The sequence below is a fragment of the Leucoraja erinacea genome, unplaced genomic scaffold (genome assembly GCF_028641065.1).
Source record: "Leucoraja erinacea ecotype New England unplaced genomic scaffold, Leri_hhj_1 Leri_1398S, whole genome shotgun sequence".
Classification (NCBI taxonomy): domain Eukaryota; kingdom Metazoa; phylum Chordata; class Chondrichthyes; order Rajiformes; family Rajidae; genus Leucoraja; species Leucoraja erinaceus.
The window spans coordinates 10,001-29,872 of NW_026575669.1; the positions used below are offsets into that span (position 1 = coordinate 10,001).

General features: G+C 51.6%; 1 protein-coding gene across 1 annotated transcript in view; it reads right to left on the reverse strand.

Annotated features, from left to right (window-relative positions):
* Positions 1–19,572, reverse strand: part of LOC129715780 (CUGBP Elav-like family member 3) — a 23,997-nt gene extending 4,425 nt beyond the window's left edge. Inside the window, exons 1-6 of the mRNA XM_055665632.1 lie at positions 19,213–19,572; positions 14,616–14,698; positions 9,850–9,898; positions 8,290–8,418; positions 6,229–6,308; positions 5,008–5,133 (exon numbers count right to left, since the gene is read on the reverse strand). Of these exons, the coding sequence (XP_055521607.1) occupies positions 5,008–5,133; positions 6,229–6,308; positions 8,290–8,418; positions 9,850–9,898; positions 14,616–14,698; positions 19,213–19,555 (810 nt within the window). The 5' untranslated portion in view covers positions 19,556–19,572. The remainder of the gene's footprint in view (positions 1–5,007; positions 5,134–6,228; positions 6,309–8,289; positions 8,419–9,849; positions 9,899–14,615; positions 14,699–19,212) is intronic.
* Positions 19,573–19,872: the final 300 nt, after the last annotated feature.

The following is a 19,872-nucleotide window of genomic DNA, read 5'->3' on the forward strand; positions in this document are numbered from 1 at the left end:
TCCCCCTCATATTACCCCTAAACTTCTGTCCCTTAATTCTGAAGTCATGTCCTCTTGTTTGAATCTTCCCGATTCTCAAAGGGAAAAGCTTGTCCACATCAAACTCTGTCTATCCCTCTCATCATTTTAAAAGACCTCTATCAAGTCCCCCCTTAACCTTCTGCGCTCCAGAGAATAAAGACCTAACTTATTCAACCTATCTCTGTAACTTAGTTGTTGAAACCCAGGCAACATTCTAGTAAATCTCCTCTGTACTCTCTCTATTTTGTTGACATCCTTCCTATAATTGGGCGCGACCAAAATTGTACACCATACTCCAGATTTGGTCTCACCAATGCCTTGTACAATTTTAACATTACATCCCAGCTTCTATACTCAATGCTCTGATTAATAAAGGCCAGCACACCAAAAGCTTTCTTTACCACCCTATCTATATGAGATTCCACCTTCAAGGAACTGTGCACGGTTATACCCAGATCCCTCTGTTCATCTGTATTCTTCAATTCCCTACCATTTACCATGTGGTAAATGGTAGGGAATTTGATTTGATTTGTCCTGCCAAGGTGTAGCACCTCACATTTATCAACATTAAACTCCATCTGCCATCTTTCAGCCCATTTTTCCAAATGGCCTAAATCATTTATAATCAAACACTTGTCCCATGTTGACCAACCTGGGACTCACTGCACACCTGGTTGTGACTCCTGACCCTGACTCCAGTTCTATACCTTCTCTCATTCCTGACGCTGAGCGCAACCTTACACTTGGCCCCCTATTCTACCCTGATCATAGCTGTTTACCTGCTTAGGTTCCCAGTGGTGAACACTCCCATTGTCCCAGCTTTAACTGCACACCTAGTACTATTCCAGCCCTTGACTCTGGATGCACACCTGGCCTTTGCTCCTAGCCCCTCTGCACTGACAATATATCTGGCCCACACATAAAGCCCCATATCTCACCCCCTCGACTTAACCAATGTTGAAGTCCACAGGTGCTTATCTAATGCAGTAATCATTTAAGGGGCACTTCACACACCAAATATACATAACAACATTCGCTACATCCATTGGCTTCCTGTTATCGAACATAGAAACATAGACAACAGGTGCAGGAGGAGAGGCCATTCGGCCCTTCGAGCCAGCACCAGCACCAGCACCGCCATTCAATATGATCACGGCTGATCATCCAACTCAGTATCCCATCCCTGCCTTCTCTCCATACCCCCTGATCCCTTTAGCCACATCTAACTCCCTCTTAAATATAGCCAATGAACTGTGTAGCCTCAACTACCTTCTGTGGCAGAGAATTCCACAGATTCACCGCTCTCTGTGTGTGAAAAAAAATGTTTTTCTCATCTCGGTCCTAAAAGATTTCCCCCTTATCCTTAAACTGTGTGTGTGTGTGGCCCCTTGTTCTGGACTTCCCCAACATCGGGAACAATCTTCCTGCATCTAGCCTGTCCAACCCCTTAAGAATTTTGTATGTTTCTATAAGATCCCCCCTCAATCTTCTAAATTCTAGCGAGTACAAGCCGAGTCTATCCAGTCTTTCTTCATATGAAAGTCCTGACATCCCAGGAATCAGTTAGTTACTTTGTCGAAGAAGCCATCAATTGGTGGAACACAATTTCCCATCCAATAAATGATACACACTCAGCTGTACAACTATTCTGTTGCCATTTCCTTCACTTTCCTAACAAACTGTCCTGAAGTCAGTTTCACCCCCAATATTTCCAGTATTTTGCTGTCCTCCTCTCAGCTGGGACTTTTCCGAAATGCAAAGTCCAGTAACTATATATTTAAGCAATATTATTCTATTAAATGTGATCCTGAGAGCACATAATATTTTCTGTGGTATTCATAACACAACAATGATTAAAAAAAAAGATCTATGTTTTGATAGCACCTATAACATGCGTACATCGAAGTCCCTCACCCTGAGCACAGGATCGCCCCAGGGTTGCGTCCTCAGCCCCCTATTGTACTCCCTGTACATACATGGCTGTGTGTCTAGGTTAGGAGACCTGGGTGTCATGGTACACCAGTCATTGACAGTAGGCATGCAGGTGCAGCAGGCAGTGAAGAAAGCGAATGGTATGTTAGCTTTCATTGCAAAAGGATTTGAGTATAGGAGCAGAGAGGTTCTACTGCAGTTGTACAAGGTCTTGGTGAGACCACACCTGGAGTATTGCGTACAGTTTTGGTCTCCTAATCTGAGGAAAGACATTCTTGCCATAGAGGATTTGAGTCTAGGAGCAGGGAGGTTCTACTGCAGTTGTACATGGTCTTGGTGAGACCACACCTGGAGTATTGCGTACAGTTTTGGTCTCCTAATCTGAGGAAAGACATTCTTGCCATAGAGGATTTGAGTCTAGGAGCAGGGAGGTTCTACTGCAGTTGTACAGGGTCTTGGTGAGACCACACCTGGAGTATTGCGTACAGTTTTGGTCTCCTAATCTGAGGAAGGACATTCTTGCCATAGAGGGAGTACAGAGAAGGTTCACCAGACTGATTCCTGGGATGGCAGGACTTTCATATGAAGACTGGATAGACTCGGCTTGTACTCGCTAGAATTTAGAAGATTGAGGGGGGGATCTTATAGAAACTTACAAAATTCTTAAGGGGTTGGACAGGCTAGATGCAGGAAGATTGTTCCCGATGTTGGGGAAGTCCAGAACAACGGGCCACACACAGTTTAAGGATAAGGGGGAAATCCTTTAAAACCGAGATGAGAAAAACATTTTTTTTTACACACAGAGAGTGGTGAATCTCTGGAATTCTCTGCCACAGAAGGTAGTTGAGGCCACACAGTTCATTGGCTATATTTAAGAGGGAGTTAGATGTGGCCCTTGTGGCTAAGGGGATCAGGGGGTATGGAGAGAAGGCAGGGATGGGTATACTGAGTTGGATGATCAGCCATGATCATATTGAAATGGCGGTGCAGGCTCGAAGGGCCGAATGGCCTCCTCCTGCACCTATTGTCTATGTTTCTATGTTTCTAACATGCTCGTTACTTTGTCAAACAAGTCAACAATTGGGGGAACACAATTTCTCATCTCAATAAAATTATACTCACTCAGCTTTAGAAATATTCTGTTCCCATCTCCTGCAGTCCCAGGGTGGGGACTTTTTGAAATTTGATTTATTAAAATCATGTTTTGTAGAAGTACGATTCCAATGTTTTTTGTATGAAGTATTTTTAAGAGGTAACGTTTTAAGGGGTAACTTTTTAAGGGGTAACTTTTTAAGGGGTAACTTTTTAAGGGGTAACTTTTTAAGGGGTAACTTTTTCCACACAGAGGGTGGTGGGTGTATGGAACGAGCTGCCAGAGGAGGTATTTGAGGCTGGGACCATCCCAACATTTAAGAAACAGTTAGACTGATACATGGATAGGACAGGTTTGGAGGTATGGACCAAAAGCAGGTAGTGTAGCTGGGACATGTTGGCGGGTGTGGGCAAGTTACACTGAAGGGGCTGTTTTCACACTGTATCACTCTATGACTACATTAAACCTCCATCATGCATGAATGCTTCAAAATCAAGTGGCCGAGTTTTATTGCCATATACTCAAGCATAGAAACATAGAATATAGGTGCAGGAGTAGGCCATTCGGCCCTTCAAGCCAGCACCGCCATTCAATATGATCATGGCTATTCATCCAAAATCAGTACCTCTTTCCTGTTTGTTCCCCATATCCCTTGATGTCGTTAGCCCCAAGAACTAAATGTAACTCTCTCTTGAAAACATCCAGTGAATTGGCCTGCACTGCCTTCTGTGGCAGAGAATTCCACAGATTCATAACTCTCTGGGTGAAGAAAGTTTGTCCTCATCTCAGTCCTAACTGGCCGACCCCTTATTCTTAAACTGTGACCCCTGGTTCTGGACGCCCCCAATATCGGGACCATTTTTCCTGCAGTTACAGTAAGTGAAAATCTAGCAGGCAAGCAGGATGCTTTCGCCAACCACCCCCATTTGAAGTCCACTATCTTCCACCGTATCTACCCAGTGCTTGGTACTTACTTCCAGCAGCCACTGGTTGTCCTCCAGGATGCACCGAGCCGCAGCCTGATCCATGCCGGTCACCTGGGCGAATTCGGCACGGAGACTCTCACGGCAGCGGCACAATGCATCGATGCCTCCGACGGCCCGGGACTCTTGCACTGAGGCTGCTCCATGGCCAGAGCTGCAGTGAGCGACTCGCCAGCCCGGCAAACACTCACCAGCCCGGCAAACATTCGCCAGCCCCGGCAAACATTCGCCAGCCCCGACAAACACACACCAGCCCCGACAAACACTCGCCAACTCCGACAAACATTCGCAAACTCCGGCAAACACTCACCAGCCCCGACAAACATTCACCAGCCCCGGCAAACACTGGCCAGCCCAACAAACACTCGCCAGCCCGGCAAACACTCGCCAGCCAGGCAAACACTGGCCAGCCCGACAAACACTCACCAGCCCCGACAAACATTCGCCAGCCCCGACAAACACTCACCAGCCCCACAAACACTCTCCACCCCCGGCTCCCCGTCCACATCTGTCCCCGCCGCTGCTTCTGCTTCCATCCCTCCCCCCCTCAGACCCGGCTCTCCAACACGTGAGAATTTGTTCAAATGCGTGAGTCTCACGCTCAAAGCGTGAGAGTTGGCAGCCCTGAGAGAGGGGGGAGGCGTGGGTGGAGAGAGGAGGGGGGGGGGGGGGGGAGGGAGGAGAGGGGGGGCAGAAAGGGTTAGAATGGCCCCCAGTGGGGGGGGGGGGGGGGAGTGAAGGGGGAGTGTGAGGGTGATGGGGAAGGGGGGGGAGAGTGGAGAGGGGAAGGGGGGGGAGAGTGGAGAGGGGAAGGGGGGGGAGTGGGGAGAGGGGGAGGGGGGAAGGGGGGGGGATGGGGGGGGAGGGAGGGGTGAATTGGGGGGTGGTGGAGGGGAGTGTGATGGATGGGGGGAAGGGGGAGAGAGCAGCAGGGGCGGGGGCATTCTCGATTCCCCTCCTCCCCCCCCCCACACTGACCGCTGTGTACACCCCCAGCTGCACGGTTGAGGGGGTAACGCCCCCCGACTGCCGCATGCATCCTGCGCACGCTACGCTCCCGGTCCCGTGTCGGCCAAACGCACCACCCAGGCTCCCCGACGCTCCCTGAAACATGGGGGTACACGTCAGTGAACACCCACACTGGCCCCTGAACCCCCACACACTGACCCCTGAACCCCCACACTGACCCCTGACCCCCCCACACTGAACACTGAACCCCCACACTGACCATTGAACCCCTACTGACCCCTGAACCCCACACTGACCCCTGAACCCCCACACTGACCCCTGAACCCCCACACTGACCCTTGAACCCCACACTGACCCCTGAACCCCCACACTGACCCTTGAACCCCCACACTGACCCCTGAACCCCTACAATGACCCCTGATCTCCCACACTGACCCCTGAACCCCCACACTGAACCCTGACCCCCCACACTGACCCCTGAACCCCTACACTGAGTCCTGAATCCCCATACTGACCCTTGAAACCCCACACTGACCCCTGAACCCCCCACACTGACCGCTGAACCCCCACTGACCCCTGAACCCCCACACTGACCCCTGAACCCCTACACTGAGTCCTGAATCCCTACAATGACCCATGACCCCCCCCCCACACACTGACCCCTGAACCCCCACACTGACCCCTGAATCCCCACACTGACCCCTGAACCCCTACACTTACCCCTGAATCCCCACACTGACCCCTGAACCCCCACACTGACCGCTGAACCCCCACACTGAACCCCCACACTGAATCTCCGAAACTTCCCCCCAACGCTCCCCCGCTCCAAACACTCCTCCCCCCTCCCCGACACCCCCAGAAAGACGGGGTACACGTCCCTGCACCCCCCCCCCTCCTGATGCCCCTGCAGCGTCGGTGGGGAACAACATGGATAGGTGACGTTTCACAGAGTGCTGGAGTAACTCAGCGGGTCAGGCAGCATCTGTGGGGAACATGGATAGGTGACGTTTCACAGAGTGCTGGAGTAACTCAGCGGGTGCAGCAGCATCTATGGAGCTAAGGAAATAGGTAACGTTTCGGGTCGAAACCCTTCCGGGTTTCGGCCCGAAACGTTGCCTATTTCCTTTGCTCCATAGATGCTGCTGCACCATAACTCAGCGGGTCAGGCAGCATCTGTGGAGAACATGGATAGGTGATGTTTCGGGGGCACCCGTGCAGCGTGGACCTCACCTGCAACATGCGGCTCCCGTGCAGCTCGACGATCGCAGCCTGCGCTTCCGCATGCGATTGGAACTTCACAAAAGCGCAGCCTGGAGACAGGGCGAGACGTTAGTGCGACAGGACTGCAGGGATAGGAGCAGAATCAGGCCATTCGGCCCATCGAGTCCACTCCGCCATTATTCAATCACGGCTGATCTATCTCTCCCTCCTAACCCCATTCTCCCCCTTCTCCCCATAACCCCTGACCCCCGCACTAATCAACAATCTATCTATCTCCGCCTTAAAAACATCCACTGACCATGTGGCCTCCACCGCCGTCTGTGTGGCAACGAATCCCACAGATTCACCACCCTCTGGCTAAAGAAATTCTCCTTCCTTCCTAAAGGAACGTCCTTTAATTCTGAGGCTGTGCCCTCTAATCCTAGACTCTAGACTCCAGACTCTCCCACTAGTGGAAACATCCTCTCCACATCCACTCTATCCGGGACTTTCGCTGCTCGGTGACGTTTCAATGAGGCCCCCGCTCATCCTTCTAAACTCCAGCGAGTGCAGGCCCAGCGCCGACAAACGCTCACGGTACGTTAGTTAACCCACTCGTTGCTGGGATGGTTCTTGTAAAACCCCCTCTGGACCCTCTCCAGAGCCGGCACATCCTTCCCCAGATACGGGGCCCAGATACTGCTCACAATATCCCAAATGCTGCCCGACCAGCGCCTTATAGAGGCTCAGCGTTACACCCACCCCCTGTGTTTGTACACGAGCCCGCTCAAAATAAATACCCGCATTCAGTTTGTTTTCCTTACGTCCGAATCGACTCGTGAATCTGTGGAATTCTCTGCCACAGAGGGTAGTTGAGGCCACACAGTTCATTGGCTATATTTAAGAGGGAGTTAGATGTGGCCCTTGTGGCTAAAGGGATCAGGGGGTATGGAGAGAAGGCAGGGACGGGATACTGAGTTGGATGATCAGCCATGATCATATTGAATGGCGAATGGTGCAGGCTCGAAGGGCCGAATGGCCTCTACTCCTGCACCAGCTACCAAATCCCTTTGCCTCTCCGATTTCTGGATTCTCTCCCCTTTTAGAAAATAAATAGAAACATAGACAATTGGTGCAGGAGTGGAGGCCATTCGGCCCTTCGAGCCAACACCGCCATTCATTGTGATCATGGCTGATCGTCCCCTATCAATAACCCGTGCCTGCCTTCTCCCCATATCCCTTGACTCCACCAGCCCCTAGAGCTCTATCTAACTCTCTCTTAAATCCATCCAGTGACTTGGCCTCCACTGCCCTCTGTGGCAGGGAATTCCACAAATTCACAACTCTCTGGGTGGAAAAGTTTTTTCTCACCTCAGTCTTAAATGACCTCCCCTTTATTCTAAGACTGTGTGTGGCCCCTGGTTCTGGACTCGCCCAACATTGGGAACATTTTTCCTGCATCTAGCTTGTCCAGTCCTTTTATAATTTTATATGTTTCTATAAGACCCCCCCTCATCCTTCTAAACTCCAGTGAATACAAGCCTAGTCTTTTCAATCTTTCCTCATATGACAGTCCCGCCATCCCAGGGATCAATCTGGTGAACCTACGCTGCACTGCCTCAATCACAAGGATGTCCTTCCTCAAATTAGGAGACCAAAACTGTACACAATACTCCAGATGTGGTCTCACCAGAGCCCTATACTGGACTCGACCAACATTGGGAACATTTTTCCTGCATCTGGCTTGTCCAGTCCTTTTATAATTTTATATGTCTCTATAAGAAGCCCCCCGCTCATCCTTCTAAACTCCGGTGAATACAAGCTCCACTGGATGGAGAATTAAGAGAGAGTTAGATAGAGCATTACAGAAACATGCAGCGTCTCTGAAGAGAAGGAATGGGCGACGTTTCGGGTTGAGACCCGTCTTCAGACCGAGAGTCAGTGGAGAGGGAGACAGAGAGATAAGGAAGGGCGAGGCGTGAAATAGACAGATCAAAGGGGATTCGAGGAAAATCGCCGAGACAGTCACGAGGTTGGTTTGTGCGCGGAGTGACACGTCCACAATCGAACGCGACCCCCTCCCCCGCTCACCTTTACTGATCCCGTCTGGGCCCCGCAAGACTGCACACTCCTCGATTGTCCCGAACTCCTCAAAGAGGTTCCTCACGTCCACATCGGCCTGCTGCTTCCCCAACATTCCCACAAACAGCTTCCGGTCATCTGGCCAAAGGGGAGAGAGAGGCAGGAGAGAGTCACACAGCCAAACTTGCCCACACCGGCCAACATGCCCCATCTACACTAGTCCCACCCCGACCAACATGCCCCATCTACACTAGTCCCACCCCGACCAACATGCCCCATCTACACTAGTCCCACCCCGACCAACATGCCCCATCTACACTAGTCCCACCCCGACCAACATGCCCCGTCTACACTAGTCCTAGTACCACCCCGACCAACATGCCCCATCTACACTAGTCGCACCCCGACCAACATGCCCCATCTACACTACTAGCCCCATGCCCACCCATCTACACTAGTCCCACCCCGACCAACATGCCCCATCTACACTAGTCCCACCCCGACCAACATGCCCCATCTACACTAGTCCCACCCCGACCACCACGCCCCATCTACACTAGTCCCACCCCGACCAACATGCCCCATCTACACTAGTCCTAGTACCACCCCGACCAACATGCCCCATCTACACTAGTCCCACCCCGACCAACATGCCCCATCTACACTAGTCCCACCCCGACCAACATGCCCCATCTACACTAGTCCCACCCCGACCAACATGCCCCATCTACACTAGTCCCACCCGACCAACATGCCCCGTCTACACTAGTCCCACCCCGACCAACATGCCCCATCTACACTAGTCCCACCCCGAAGAAAACATGACCCATCTATATTAGTCCCACCCCGACCAGTATGCCCCATCTACACTAGTCCCACCCCGACCAACATGCCCCGTCTACCCTAGACCCACCCCCACCAACATGCCCCGTCTACACTAGTCCCACCCCGACCAACATGCCCCCGTCTACACTAGTCCCACCCCGACCAACATGCCCCATCTACACTAGTCCCACCTGCCCGCGTTTGGCCCATATCCCTCCAAACCTGTCCTGTCCTATCCATGTACCTGTCTAACTGTTTCTTAAACGTTGGGATAGTCCCAGCCTCAACTACCTCCTCCGGCAGCTCGTTCCATACACCCACCACCCTCGAAAAGTGTGGAAAAGTTGCCCCTCAGATTCCTATTCAATCTTTCATCTTTCCCCCTTCACCTTGAACCCACAGTGTGTCCTCTGGTCCTCGATTCCCCGACTCTGGGCAAGAGACTCTGAGCGTCTGTCTACCCGATCTATTCCCCTGGTGATTTTATAAGATCACCCCTCATCAGTACAAGAGTCTAGGAGCCAGAATATCTCAGGGCACTTGTACACGGTCCTGGCAAGACTGGCAAGATTTTGTACACCTCTATAAGATCACCCCCCTCATCCTCCTGCGCTCCACACACACACACACACACACACACACACACACACACACACACACACACACGTACACACACACACACACACACACACACACACACACACACACACACACACACACACACACACACGCGCGCGTTTTCACCTCCACGACCTTCACTGTCCGCCGGCTTCACCTGGATTGGACGATTCATCTGCAATAAAGCCAGAGAGAATGGACATGAGCATTGAGCAGCGTAACTAGCGATAACTAGTGGTAACTAGTGGTAACTAGCTCTAACTAGTGGTAACTAGTTGTAACCAGTGGTAACTAGCTGTAACTAGTGGTAACTAGCTGTAACTAGTGGTAACTAGCTCTAACTAGTGGTAACTAGCTGTAACCAACGGTAACTAGCTGTAACTAGTGGTAACTAGCTGTGACCAGTGGTAACTAGCTCTAACTAGTGGTAACTAGCTGTGACCAGTGGTAACTAGCTGTAACTAGTGGTAACTAGCTGTGACTAGTGGTAACTAGCTGTAACTAGTGGTAACGAGCTGTAACTAGTAACTAGCTGTAGCTAGTTGTGTCTGTAACTAGTGGTAACCAGCTGTAACTAGTGGTAACTAGCTGTAACTAGTGGTAACTAGCTGTAACCAGAGGCAACCAGTGCTTAAACCCACATTAAGCAGCAGTTTTCAGCAGTAACCGGCTGTAACTAGCAGTAACAGGCAGTAACCAGCAGAACCCAGTGCTTAACCCAGTGATAAACAGTGGTAACCAACAGTAACCAGCATTAACCTAGTGTTAAACAGCGGTTACCAGCGGTAACCCAGCATTAACCAGAGATTTACAGTAAGTTGGGAAGGCTACTGAGACACGGACAGATCTGGGCTTAAAGAACTGGTTCACAACTGTAAGCCTTGACTAGCTCAGCGCCCGGATAGAGTGGATGTGGAGAGGATGTTTCCACTAGTGGGAGAGTCTAGAGTCTAGAGTCTAGGACCAGAGGGCACAGCCTCAGAATTAAAGGACGTTCCTTTAGGAAGGAGACGGGGAGGAATTTCTTTAGCCAGAGGGTGGTGAATCTGTGGGATTCGTTGCCACAGACGGCGGTGGAGGCCACATGGTCAGTGGATGTTTTTAAGGCGGAGATAGATAGATTGTTGATTAGTGCGGGGGTCAGGGGTTATGGGGAGAAGAGGGTTAGGAGGGAGAGATGGATCAGCCGTGATTGGATAATGGAGGAGTGGACTCGATGGGCTGAATGGCCTGATTCTGCTTCTATTACAGAAGAACATTTCATCTCTCCACAGATGCTGCCTGACCCGCTGAGTTACTCCAGCACTCTGTGAAAAGGGTTGGTCTGGGCATCATGTTGTTTGCTGAAGGATCTATTCCTGTGCTAACGGCTTGTGGACTACACGGGGTGTTTGTGGGAAGAAACTAGACACACACACACATATACCATATAACCATATAACAATTACAGCACGGAAACAGGCCATCTCGGCCCTACAAGTCCGTGCCGAACAAATTTTTTTTCCCCCTTAGTCCCACCTGCCTGCACTCGTACCATAACCCTCCATTCCCTTCTCATCCATATGCCTATCCAATTTATTTTTAAATGATACCAATGAACCTGCCTCCACCACTTCCACTGGAAGCTCATTCCACGCCGCTACCACTCTCTGAGTAAAGAAGTTCCCCCTCATGTTACCCCTAAACTTCTGTCCCTTAATTCTGAAGTCATGTCCTCTTGTTTGAATCTTCCCTATTCTCAAAGGGAAAAGCTTGTCCACGTCAACTCTGTCTACACACACACACACTAAAGGACAGCTCTGCCAGGAGCTATCTGTAAACGCTGGGATCACAGCTGATCCCTGCAACATCGCCACAGATCACCGCAACCCAGCCGCTAATACTCTCCCTCCCGGGGGATTTGCCTCTCGCTAAGAGACTTATTCACGGGAGATGCAATCAAAATACTTCACTCCGGAGTTTAACCCCGGCTCTCCGGCAGAGAAATAATCCCCCCTGGGTGACTGGAGATCACACTGTCAACATGCAACTGTTAGCTGGTGAAATGTGGAGGAAGGAACTGCAGATGCTGGTTTAAACCGAAGACAGACACAGAGTGCTGGAGTAACTCAGCTGGTCAGGCAGCATCTGTGGAGAACATGGATAGGTGACGTTTTGGTTCAGAACACTTCTTCAGACTTAGTTTAGTTTAGTTTAGAGATCCAGCGCGGAAACAAACAGACACAGACACACACACACACACACAGACACACACACACACACACACACACACACACACACACACAGACACACACACACACACACACACACACACACACACACACACACACACACACACACACACACACACACACACACACACACACACACACACACACACAGGCACACACACAGACACACACACACACACAGGTGCACACACACGCACACACAGACACACACCCACAGACACACACACACACACACACACACAGACCCACACACACACACACACACACACACACACACACACACACACACACACACACACACACACACACACACACACACACACACACACACACACACACACACACCCACACACACACACACACACACACACACCCACACACACACACACACACACACACACACACACACACACACACACACACACACACACACACACACACACACACACACACACACACACACACACACACACACACACACACACTGCGGGACAATTTACAATGGTTACACCAAAGCCAATTAACCTACAAACCCGCACGTACGTCTTTGTGGAGTGTGGGAGGAAACCGGAGCGCCCGGAGAAAACCCACGCAGGTCACGGGGAGAGAGAACGTGCAAACTCCGCACAGACAGCACCCGTGGTCGGGATCGAACCTGGGTCTCTGGCGCTGTGAGGCAGCAGCTTGAACTCCGTGCCAGCCCTGTCCAAGGACTGTTAATAGTCTAAATGTCTCCAATGAGGTAGATTCGGGTGGAGGCCCAAAACGTCACCTATCCATGTTCTCCACAGATGCTGCCTGACCCACTGAGTTACTCCAGCACTCTGTGAAATGTCACAGTGAAGAAGGCGAATAGTATGTTAGCATTCATAGCAAAAGGATTTGAGTATAGGAGCAGGGAGGTTCTACTGCAGTTGTACTGGGTCTTGGTGAGACCACACCTGGAGTATTGCGTACAGTTTTGGTCTCCTAATCTGAGGAAAGACATTCTTGCCCTAGAGGGAGCACAGAGAAGGTTCACCAGACTGATTCCTGGGATGTCAGGACTTTCATATGAAGAAAGACTGGATAGACTCGGCTTGTACTCGCTATAATTTAGAAGATTGAGGGGGGATCTTATAGAAACTTACAAAATTCTTAAGGGGTTGGACAGGCTAGATGCAGGAAGATTGTTCCCGATGTTGGGGAAGTCCAGAACAAGGGGCCACACACACAGTTTAAGGATAAGGGGGAAATCTTTTAGGACCGAGATGAGAAAAACATTTTTTTTCCACACACAGAGAGTGGTGAATGTGTGGAATTCTTTGCCAGTTGAGGCCACACACAGTTCACACACAGTTCATCAGGCTCGAAGGGCCGAATGGCCTCTGCTCCTGCACCTGTTGTCTATGTTTCTCTATGTTTGCCGATCCCCTTGGGGAGGGTTGGTGCAGGTGAGGAGAGGCTGCGGTTACTAGGTAACCCTGGTCTACATGCCAACTGTCTCCCTCGATCACACTCTAGCACAGATGGCTCCATCTAACGAGCAAACAAACACAGAGGCAACAGAGAAACACATAGACAACAGGTGCAGGAGTAGAGGCCATTCGGCCCTTCGAGCCTGCACCATTCGCCATTCAATATGATCATGGCTGATCATCCAACTCAGTATCCTGTACCTGCCTTCTCTCCATACCCCCTGATCCCTTTAGCCACAAGGGCCACATCTAACTCCCTCTTAAATATAGCCAATGAACTGTGGCCTCAATACTCAACTGGCAAAGAATTCCACAGATTCACCACTCTCTGTGTGTGTGGAAAAAAATGTTTTTCTCATCTCGGTCCTAAAAGATTTCCCCCTTATCCTTAAACTGTGTGTGTGTGGCCCCTTGTCCTGGACTTCCCCAACATCGGGAACAATCTTCCTGCTTTAAGGTCAATGCTTCATGGAAGATGGTTCATTCATTCAATGGTCGAAGGTTCAATGGGTCATCGAAACGTAGACAAGAGCTGCAGGAGGAGGCCATTCGGCCCTTCGAGCCAGCACCATTCGCCATTCATTGTGATCATGGCTGATCGTCCCCTATCAATAACCCGTGCCTGCCTTCTCCCCATATCCCTTGACTCCACCAGCCCCTAGAGCTCTATCTAACTCTCTCTTAAACCCATCCAGTGACTTGGCCTCCACTGCCCTCTGTGGCAGGGAATTCCACAAATTCACAACAAGTTTTTTCTCACCTCAGTCTTAAATGGCCTCCCCTTTATTCTAAGACTGTGTGTGGCCCCTGGTTCTGGACTCGCCCAACATTGGGAACATTTTTCCTGCCTCTAGCTTGTCCAGTCCTTTTATAATTTTATATGTTTCTATAAGATCCCCCCTCATCCTTCTAAACTCCAGTGAATACAAGCCTAGTCTTTTCAATCTTTCCTCATATGACAGTCCCGCCATCCCAGGGATCGATCTGGTGAACCTACGCTGCACTGCCTCAATCACAAGGATGTCCTTCCTCAAATTAGGAGACCAAAACTGTACACAATACTCCAGATGTGGTCTCACCAGAGCCCTGTACAACTGCAGAAGGACCTCTCTACCCCGATACTGAAATCAATGGGTCAGTGGTTTCCAGTCCTTTTGTAATTTTATACGTTTCTATACGATGGCGAGGAAATCTCTTCACTCACCCCGGGCAATGTCCGTTGCTCGTGTAACGCTGTCTGTGCTTTCACCGCGGAGTCCCGTGCGCAGTAGGTGAGGAACGCACAACCTAGGGGTTTGGAAAGCACAAAGTTACTGTGGAGATCGAGTCGCTGTTACTCAAGCAGCTGGGAGTAGCCTCGGCAGCAGCAGGAGCCTCAGCAGCAACAGCAGGAGCCTTGGTGGCAACAGGAGCCTCGACATAGGTGGGACCTCGCCATCAGCTGTCGATGAGCCTGAGAGGCAGAGGGGAAGATAACATACAATAGACAACAGGCGCAGGAGTAGAGGCCATTCAGCCCGTCCAGCCAGAGGCACCATTCAATGTGATCACGGCTGATAGAAACATAGAAACATAGAAATTAGGTGCAGGAGTAGGCCATTCGGCCCTTCGAGCCTGCACTGCCATTCAATATGATCATGGCTGATCATCCAACTCAGTATCCCGTACCTGCCTTCTCTCCATACCCCTTGATCCCTTTAGCCACAAGGGCCACATCTAACTCCCTCTTAAATATAGCCAATGAACTGTGTGGCCTCAACTACCCTCTGTGGCAGAGAGTTCCAGAGATTCACCACTCTCTGTGTGAAAAAAAAGTTCTTCTCATCTCGGTTTTAAAGGATTTCCCCCTCTATCCTTAAGCTGTGACCCCTTGTCCTGGACTTCCCCAACATCGGGAACAATCTTCCTGCATCTAGCCTGTCCAACCCCTTAAGAATTTTGTAAGTTTCTATAAGATCCCCTCTCAATCTTCTAAATTCTAGAGAGTATAAACCAAGTCTATCCAGTCTTTCTTCATAAGACAGTCCTGACATCCCAGGAATCAGTCTGGTGAACCGTCTCTGCACTCCCTCTATGGCAATAATGTCCTTCCTCAGATTTGGAGACCAATTTGATAATCCCCAATCAGTGCCCCGTGCCTGCCTTCTCCCCATATCCCTTGACTCCACCAGCCCTAGAGCTCTATCTAATTCTCTCTTAAATCCATCCAGTGATTTGGCCTCCACTGCCCTCTGTGGCAGGGAATTCCACAAATAGGTGCAGGAGTAGAGGCCATTCGGCCCTTCCAGCCAGCGCCGTCATTCAATGTGATCATCCCCAATCAGTACCCCGTTCCTGCCTTCTCCCCATATCCCCCTGACTCTCTCTCTCGCTATCTTTAAGAGCCCTATCTCTCTCTCTTGAAAGAATTCTCTCCAGAGAACCGGCCTCCACCGCCCTCTGAGGCAGAGAATTCCACAGACTCACAACTCTCTGGGTGAGAAAAAGTGTTTCCTCGTCTCCGTTCTAAATGGCCGACCCCTTATTCTTAAACTGTGTGTGTGTGTGTGGCCCCTGGTTCTGGACTCCCCTAACATCGGGAACATGTTTCCTGCCTCTAGTGTGATCCCCACTCATCCTCACTCTCTCTCTCTCTCCTCATTCCCATTCTCTATGTATAATTCCGCTAGAATTGCAGCTTTTAACATTGAGTCTGGAGAAGGGTCTCGACCCGAAACGTCACCTATCCATGTTCTCCACAGATGCTGCCTGACCCACTGAGTTATGGTGCAGCAGCATCTATGGAGCGAAGGAAATAGGCAACGTTTTGGGCCGAAATCCTTCTGGAAATAGGCAACTTTTCGGGACGAAACCCGGAAGGGTTTCGACCCGAAATGTTGCCTATTTCCTTAGCTCCATAGATGCTGAGGAAATCTGAGGAAGGACATTCTTGCCATAGAGGGAGTGCAGAGAAGGTTCACCAGTCTGATTCCTGGGATGTCAGGACTGTCTTATGAAGAAAGACTGGATAGACTTGGTTTATACTCTCTAGAATTTAGAAGATTGAGGGGAGGATCTTATAGAAACTTACAAAATTCTTAAGGGGTTGGGACAGGCTAGATGCAGGAAGATTGCTCCCGATGTTCGGGAAGTCCAGGACAAGGGGTCACAGTTTAAGGATAAGGGGGAAATCCTTTAAAACCGAGATGAGAAGAACTTTTTTCACACACAGAGAGTGGTGAATCTCTGGAACTCTCTGCCACAGAGGGTAGTCGAGGCCACACAGTTCATTGGCTATATTTAAGAGGGAGTTAGATGTGACCCTGGTGTGGCTAAGGGGATCAGGGGGGTATGGAGAGAAGGCAGGGATGGGATACTGAGTTGGATGATCAGCCATGATCATATGAATGGCGGTGCAGGCTCGAAGGGCCGAATGGCCTCTACTCCTGCACCCTAATTTCTATGTTTCACCTATGTTTCTATGCTGCCTGCACTGAGTTATGGTGCTGATCTGTGGAGCTACTCCAGGCACTCTGTGAAAGGCCAGACGTCAAACCCTATCCCCGAAACGTGTTTTCCCTCACAGATGCTGCCTGACCCGCTGAGTTACTCCAGCACTCTGTGTCTGTCTTCGATTTTAAACCAGCATCTGCAGTTCCTTCCTAATGCAATGATAGATGTGACCCTATAGTTGACTGGACTCAGGAGACATTTTTAAACCCCCTACCCCTATCAATGACATTGTCCCCCTTGTAGTTGGAGAGCAGATTGTCCCGGGCACATGTTGGAGGGGGAGGGGGAGGGGGGAGGGGGAGGGGGGAGGGTGAGGGGGGGAGGGGGAGGGGGGAAGGGTTTTTGTTCTTGTTCTGTTTAAAAAGTCTGATCTATTGTGTAGATTTTAATAGCAGGTTTGTACCAGCTGTTTACAACATCGACCCGACCCTGACTGATCAAACCTGCTCCAGTGCCCAGCTACACACTAGATCTCCCCACCCTCTCCCCAGCACCCCACCCACTCCACTGTCCACCCCCCCCTCTCTCGTCTCTCTCCACCTCTATGTCTCTGTCTTCTCTCTGTCGCTCTCTCCTCTTTGTGGGAGGTCCCCCCCTCTCTCTCTCTCTCTCTCTCTCTCTCTCTCTCTCTCTCTCTCTCTCTCTCTCTCTCTCTCTCTCTCTCTCTCTCTCTCTCTCTCTCCCTCTGTCTCGAGAGAGAGAGGGGGAGAGAGGGAGGGGGGAGAGGGAGAGAGGGAGAGAGAGAGGGGGGGAGAGAGAGAGAGAGGGGAGAGAGAGAGAGGAGGGGACAGTGGGAGAGAGAGAGAGGAGGAGAGAGAGGGAGAGGGGTTGAAGAGAGAGGGGAGAGAGGAGGAGAGAGAGAGAGGAGAGGAGGAGAGAGAGAGGAGAGGAGGGAGGAGAGAGAGACTATGGGTACGGAGAGGAGTAGAGAGAGGAGAGAGGAGAGAGAGAGAGAGGAGGAGAGGAGAGAGGCGAGAGAGAGGAGGGAGGGAGAGGGAGAGGACGGGAGGGGGGAGGAGGAGGGGGGGGGAGAGGAGAGAGAGGAGAGAGGGAGGAGGAGAGGAGTTGAGGGCAGTGGAGAGAGGGAGGGAGAGAGGAGAGAAGAGGGGAGAGGGAGAGAGGGGAGGAGAGAGGGGGAGGGGAGGAGGAGGGAGAGAGGAGAGAGAGAGAGGGGAGGAGAGGGAGGAGGAGGGAGGAGCAGGGGAGGAGAGGGAGAGAGAGGGAGAGACCAGAGACAGACGAGAGAGAGAGAGGGAGGAGGAGAGGAGAGAGACCAGGGGAGGAAAGGAGGGAGGGGATGGAGGAGGAGTGAGGGTGGGGGGGGAGAGAGATGGAGGGAGAGGGGGGGAGATGGGGAGAGAGTGAGTTTATGTACAGGGACATATCTATCCATGCTCTGTACACGTGTATTTATCCTGATGCATTTTAAACGTATGTCATGTTTTATACTTTGGCGATATAACCATGTTTTTATCATGACAACTGCGTTTTAAATTGAAATTAAATCGAATTGAGATCCGAGGGTCTCGTCCAGAATTTAAATAGACAATAGAGAGGGGGGAGGGGGAGAGGGGAGCGAGGGGAGAGAGGAGGGGGGAGAGAGAGGGGAGGGAGAGGAAAGGGGGAGAGAGAGAGGGGGGACGAGAGAGGGGTGGAGAGAGAGAGAGAGAGAGGGAGAGGGAGAGAGAGAGGGGAAAGAGGGAGAGGGAGGAGAGAGAGAGAGGGGGGGAGAGAGAGTTGAGAGAGGGGAGAGGGGTGTAGAGAGAGAGAGGGGGGAGGAGAGAGGGGATGAAAGAGGGGGTGGTTCGGGAGGGACACTGACAATGACAATTAAAGTTGAATCTGAATCTGAATCTGAATTTGAGAGTGGAGAGAGAGTTGAAAGAGAGAGAGAGAGGGGGAGAGTGGGGGGGGGGGGGGGGAGAGGAGGAGAGAGAGAGGGGGGTGGAGAGGGAGAGGGGGAGAGAGAGGGGAGGAAAGGGAGAGAGAGAGAGAGGCAGAGAGGAATGGAGAGGGAGAGAGGGGTGGGGAGGGAGAGGAGAGAGGAGGAGGGGAGAGAGAGGGGAGGAGGGGAGAGAGAGGGGGGGAGAGAGTGGAGAGGGAGAGAGGGAGATAGAGGAGAGAGAGAGGGGAGAGATAGGAGAGAGCTTTATAAAGTCTATTTTGAAATGAAACAATATGAAAAACTATGTAGTGGATCGGGAACAAAGACTGACAGATGGGGGGGGGATGGAGGAAGGGGGGGGGGGGGGTGGGGGGAGTTTGTGGGTGGATGTTACACAGTTGCCCCCCCAACATATACAACCTACCTTTGTGGTGCCCGGTGCTTCTGTCCTTCAAGACCGTGAGCTCGTAGATGTTTCCAAACTCCTCGAAGAGAGGTCGCAGGTCAGTCTCCTCCAGGTCGCGGGGAATCTGCCCGATGAACAGTTTGATCGCGTTCTGGTCCTTCCATGCGCCCGGAGGTCGGGAGAGGGGGACTGGGTGGTGGAGGTGGAGATGGAGGTGGGGGTGGAGGGGGAGGGAGGCTGCCCGGGGAAGTGGCCGGCTCGCAGGGGGGTTTGGCCGGCCGTTCCCGCACCCTGGTGCCGGTGGTTGTGGTTGTGAGGGGGTGGGAGGCTGAGAGGTGTGGACTCGACCGACAGCAGCCATCGCGGAGACTGTCCCACACACACCAACGGGGGAGAGGGAGAGAGAGGAGAGAGGGGAGGGAAGGGAGGAGAGAGGAGAGAGGGAGGGGAGAGATAGAGGGAGGGAGAGAGAGGGGAGGAGAGAGGGAGAGAGGGAGGGAGGGAGGAGAGAGGGAGGGGAGAGAGAAAGGGGGAGGAGAGGGGAAGGAAGGGAGGAGAGAGGGGAGGAGAGAGGGAGGGGGAGGAAGGAGAGAGAAAAGGGGAGGAGGGAGGGGGAGGGGGAGAGGAAGGGAGGGAGGAGAGAGGGGGGGAGAGAGGGAGGAGAGAGGATGGAGAGCA